Source organism: Solanum pennellii, chromosome 1, assembly GCF_001406875.1.
Source record: "Solanum pennellii chromosome 1, SPENNV200".
Classification (NCBI taxonomy): Eukaryota; Viridiplantae; Streptophyta; class Magnoliopsida; order Solanales; family Solanaceae; genus Solanum; species Solanum pennellii.
This window is the reverse complement of record NC_028637.1, coordinates 9278114-9283333: the sequence shown is the minus strand read 5'-3', so window position 1 is coordinate 9283333 and position 5220 is coordinate 9278114. Positions and strand designations below refer to the sequence as shown.

At 33.0% G+C, this 5220-nt stretch overlaps 1 protein-coding gene across 1 annotated transcript in view; it reads left to right on the top strand.

Moving 5' to 3' along the window:
* LOC107017248 (aspartic proteinase-like protein 2) overlaps positions 1–4625 on the top strand; it is a 32832-nt gene extending 28207 nt beyond the window's left edge. The window contains exons 7-11 of the mRNA XM_027914065.1: positions 3705–3778; positions 3864–3972; positions 4055–4118; positions 4296–4367; positions 4455–4625. Of these exons, the coding sequence (XP_027769866.1) occupies positions 3705–3778; positions 3864–3972; positions 4055–4118; positions 4296–4367; positions 4455–4573 (438 nt within the window). The 3' untranslated portion in view covers positions 4574–4625. The remainder of the gene's footprint in view (positions 1–3704; positions 3779–3863; positions 3973–4054; positions 4119–4295; positions 4368–4454) is intronic.
* The last annotated feature ends 595 nt before the right edge of the window (positions 4626–5220 follow it).

The window sequence follows — 5220 nt, the reverse complement described above, 5'->3', positions numbered from 1 at the left end:
TGTTCACGACAGCAAAACTGAAGCTGCAGGCCACCAAATCCAACTCTGTCAGTTCCTAATCAAATATTGATATGAATATAATATGCTGTCCAAAAATCAGCTCAATCGGACAAGAAACGAAGTGGGAATCGCAATTTGAAGTTGGCTGTTAGGGCTGAATTTTGACTGCGAAAACTACTCTCTTTCTCTCTTTTTGGTTGCTGAAAAAACTCTCTGTGTATATGAAAATAAGACCTAAATAGGCTTATATCTGCCTCATAAGAATGGGCTTATGGGCAAAAATGGGTTGGTCCAAATTGGGCTTTTATTTATCCACATAGGAAGGGAAAAAGACCCATAACCCAACAAAACTCAAGTAAGTAATTCCCAGCGTATCAATAACATGATATTAGTAATGAGTGTAAACATAGTTTAAAAACGTTTTAATAGACTTTGCATATATTTGAATCATAATATTGAAAAAAAAACGCACAGGTTTAACTGTATTTATGAAACCTCTAAATATCACTAAGTAATGTCTACCACGACAAGACCCCTGTTATACCTTAAACACATATCATAAAATAGTAGAAAATTGAATACTAAGCCCCATGAAATAAAGGGACCAATAACAGAAGATATGAAACCTAGGGAGCGGCTTGATCACGTGCATTCACACCTAAGTCTGCATCAATAAAAGAATGTTGAGCCCCCAACAGAAGGGATGTAAGTACATGTGAAACAGTAATGTATGTAAAATGACATAATAAAACATAACATACATATCAAGATCAATAGAAGAAGCAACAACCATAGCAATGATCGTAATATAGGAAGGTTAAGAGATGAGGTCATTTAATTAGACTGCCTTAGGGATATGCATTTCTAATATTTTAGTTCATTATAGAAGTATAATAGCATAACCAACAAAAACTACCATGTAAGCGGTATAACCAACAAAAACCACCATGTGAGCTCATGTAATTTAATCTCGGTCCGATCAGCTAAGTCATCTCATACCTTACAGAATATGAGACATAGCCCTTACCGGACACATAAAAGAATGAGACATATGAACCAACTGCATGATCCTTAAACTACGTCAGCAAACATAACTTTAGGCGTTCATCATTTAGATTTATTTATGCCTTCTCTGTTAACCATTTATCTCCCTTATGCCCATGTGTTCATGGATTAGCTCGAATACTCATATTCATACCTTTTGAGGATTATAGTTCATTATTTTTGTTCATGTTATGAGGTTACAACTCATGTATCATATCTTTGCATTGATGAGAGATATATATCACATCATAATATTATAATCAAGAAAACATAAGATAGCATCATAAGATTTATATTTGAAGAATTTATTTATCATTCAAGGGTTCGTGACATAGAATTTTAAAGAATTCATCAAGAAAATATCAAGAAACTACTAAGAAAGTGTAAAAAAAATTGTTAAGAAATCATTAGACTTAGTTTTCTAGATAAAAACCGTTAACTTTCATGATTTCATACCTGAAATCTTGTAAAACTCAAGGGGGTAAGAATCTTCATTGGAATAGGATTCTTTTATGGAGGATTCTTGGGGTTCTATTAAACTCATTCATGGAAGATATTCTATTAAAAAAAAGAGACTAAATAGCGGGGATTTATTTTACATACTATGGGGGTTAGGAACCTCGCAATTTGCTGTAACAGAGGTTTCAGCAACCCCCAAAATTAGGTGTGTCATAATTAAGCTGTGGCGGTTTTTTGCTAACCCCTGTAACAAGTAGCGGAGGTTATTTTGCGACGGTTTGAACCTCCACAAATTGATTCTTAGAACAATTCTCTAAAGCTAATTAAGCCAATAATATTTCAAACAACCATAAATTATGGCCACAAATCTTAGCAAAAACGTAAGCCCTTCTGAAGCAGCTAAATAGAAACGGTACCCCAATCTTAGCCCCAAGTGCTCCATGTCTGCAATTATACAATCTGACTCGCCTTTCGCTTATCGTTGACGTAAGGTATAGTTGAAATTGCTCATCATTCATCACAAAAGTGGTCAAGTACTGAGGCTACAATTCTGTCCAGCTGGTCATCGTTTCAGCATTCATATTCCTCCATTGATAACCATCCTTTATAATCTTCATACGTTTACATTGCTTTATCTCATTGTATTGGCGTGCTTCTCCATGTTGTTACTAGAGATAGACTAGAAATAAAATGTTTCAAGGGAGAAAGACCAAAGTTATTCCTATATCAACTTTGGATTCATGTTAGAGCCTTTTTTGTTGTGCATGTTGGATTTGAAGTTCCGCAGAACCAATCAAAAGTTTGCAAAGCCTGTGGGCTTTCAAAATTCTCCTGTGTTTTTTCCTTGATGGAAAATCTGTCGACTACTACGGTATGTGGCAATTACTGATAATATCATTGGAGCTTTACGTGGTCTACAAGCCACCAGCTCTACCTGATAACAAGGGTTGCCCTATATATATTAAGATGTTTCAAACTCAACAATTAGATTACCACAAAGAACACTGTCCCGCCCAGCTCAAACCATTGTTGTTTTTTCTCCCTTTCTCAATAGAGCACATAATAATGTTGGGATCAGGAGGAGCACAAATTCTCCTCTTCAGTTATAACCTCATAACTGAGACAAATCCAAGATCTAAACTTAATGGCTTTAACCTTAAGTTCTTAGAACTAAGCTTATCATACTCCCAAAGTTATGAATTGGAGTTTAATATATGTTCAACTTAGTGGTTTGGCATATATATATCTATGAACAGTGTCAATCGCACCGAGGGTACTATCAGAGATTTCATGACAAGAGATGCTTGCAGCATGTAAAAAAGATCTACAGAGTTAACTTACTTGGGATATCCGGTGGGGACCCAATTCTTCCATAGTCATACTCTGTCGTCTTGCAGGTAATCACAGCTATTTCCCCAACCTGGAAGATTATATAAAATAATATTGAGCACTAACATTAACTCAATGTACAACCACCACAACTAAAAGAGCATATCGTCCTCAATGCAACATCCCTAGCCTTAATAATAGAACAAGTGCCTATCTCAAATGAGAAAATTGTATCACTTTACGGGTAGTATCTAATATAATTATTCTCCAAAATTTCTAGAAATAATTCAAAGTTTAAAAAAAAGCTGGGGAAAGAGAACACACAAGTTTGATGACTCATCTTCGAGGTCTAAATTAGGGACAATTGAGAGAAAGAGAGATCTAGTAGATCTATGGATGCAGATGTGTGAAGATGTAGGTACAAATCTCAAAATCAAAAATTACAAAAAATTTAGCAATAAACATTTGTGTTAAGGATGAATAAATAATCAAAATTTTATGGCCAACTCATACCTTGGATGACGGATAATCCGTGTAGAGATCAATCAGTTTCTTGAGAGCTAGCTAGGATAAATTTTTTAACTTGGGAGGTGAACCCCGACTTAGGGCTATTATTAAATGTTTTTGACGTGTGCTAATGCATCAAGGCAGTAACCACTACCTTCAGTGCTCTATCGGGCAATAAGGCAATGTATGGTAATTTGATAGACTATTTCTCCTAACTTTTCAAAATTCTAAGAGATATGCTTGTTTCTCGTATATATCAAACAAAGTTGATTTCAACTATTCTTCTAATTATGTATTAACATGTACATGTACAAAGAAGGCAAACTAATTTACCATTTTTCTTAACTTGAACATTTAATGTGCAGATAACTGTAGTTGTTTCACCTTCAGCTAAGCCAATCAAATCAGCAATGTACCCATGCTATCTCATTTCCTCAAGGTGAATTACTTTGTTTTCTATTAGTGAATACTTAATAAAAGTTATTAATTGAATACCTAATTGGTCTCTTTAATGACTTGAGCAGTTTCTCAGAGAACATAGCCGAGGTGTTTCCTACAATTTCTCTAAACTTCGCTGGTGATGCATCCATGAATTTAACACCAACAGACTATCTCGAGGATATGGGTTTTGTTGTTAGTATTTGATTCGATCTTCATTTGTAGTTTAAAATCTTCAACAATAAAATTCATATGTTATATTATATGTGTTTAACAGGATGTTGCTGCTAAGTGGTGCATTCACTTTATAAGAAGGGATTTAAGCCTAACAACTCTAGGAGGTTAGTTTTTGAATAATGGTTACTTTTCATATACTTTTACTGTTAGTATTACATTTTAATATCCTGATCGTAAAATACTGAAAAATAAGGCCTTATGTAATTTACCAGATGTTTTCTTTCTTTGTTCCCTAGTTTCATCATAATTTAATTGTTATGAAATTCTCCCTTGTTACTCAGATGTTGCGCTTAAAGATAGGATCATTGTATATGATTTGGCTCGACAAAGAATTGGTTGGGCAAATTATAATTGTAAGTAGCATTTTCATGATTTTATTTGTGATATTGTTAAATAGATTTGACGTTATTGATGACTTAATTTTTTTTTATTTCATGCAGGTTCATTACATGTGAACGTATCTATAACCTCTGGCACATATGATGTTACTCAGGCTAGCACCATCTATCATATGCTAGGGCTAATTTTGTTCATCCTTAACCTATTTTGGAGCCAATGATTAATTTCATGTTTGTGTAGCTTTACTTTAGATTTCTCTTGTATTGTTGACTCCATCATATAACCAAAAAATACTATTATTAGATAATAGGAGGAACATTAAAGAGGAAATAATGTAAAAATAAAAATTCACCTTGATATGGGCTTATGTATTTTGAACTTAAGTAAAAATTTTCATATGGTTTAGTAGATATCTATTTGAAAACAGATTAACTTTTTTATTTTAGGAAAATTAAGAAATCAATTTTGGAAAGTTATTAAAAAATCTTTTACTCCATAAATTCTTGTTTTTACATAATCTTATCATCTTATGAACAAAACTTTTGTCTCTTATATGTAATTTTCATGTCAAAATAAATTGATTTGAATACTTAAGTTAACAAGATATTTGAACCACCACAGTAATTCCAAGTTACTTAACATCTAACTGTTACTCTTCTGAGAAGGTGTCTGATCTAATAATAAGAAATCCTATGGTGTAATGTTTTTTGCTGGTTAATGATAATTTAAAATTCTTAACAATGAAATAATCTCAAGTTGTGACGAATGAATAAAAATATTAATATTCAATAAAATAAATCCATGTATCCCCTTTTGTTGTACTTTTAGTTCATAACGAGAGGTATGTGAAAAGCTCAAAATCAAATT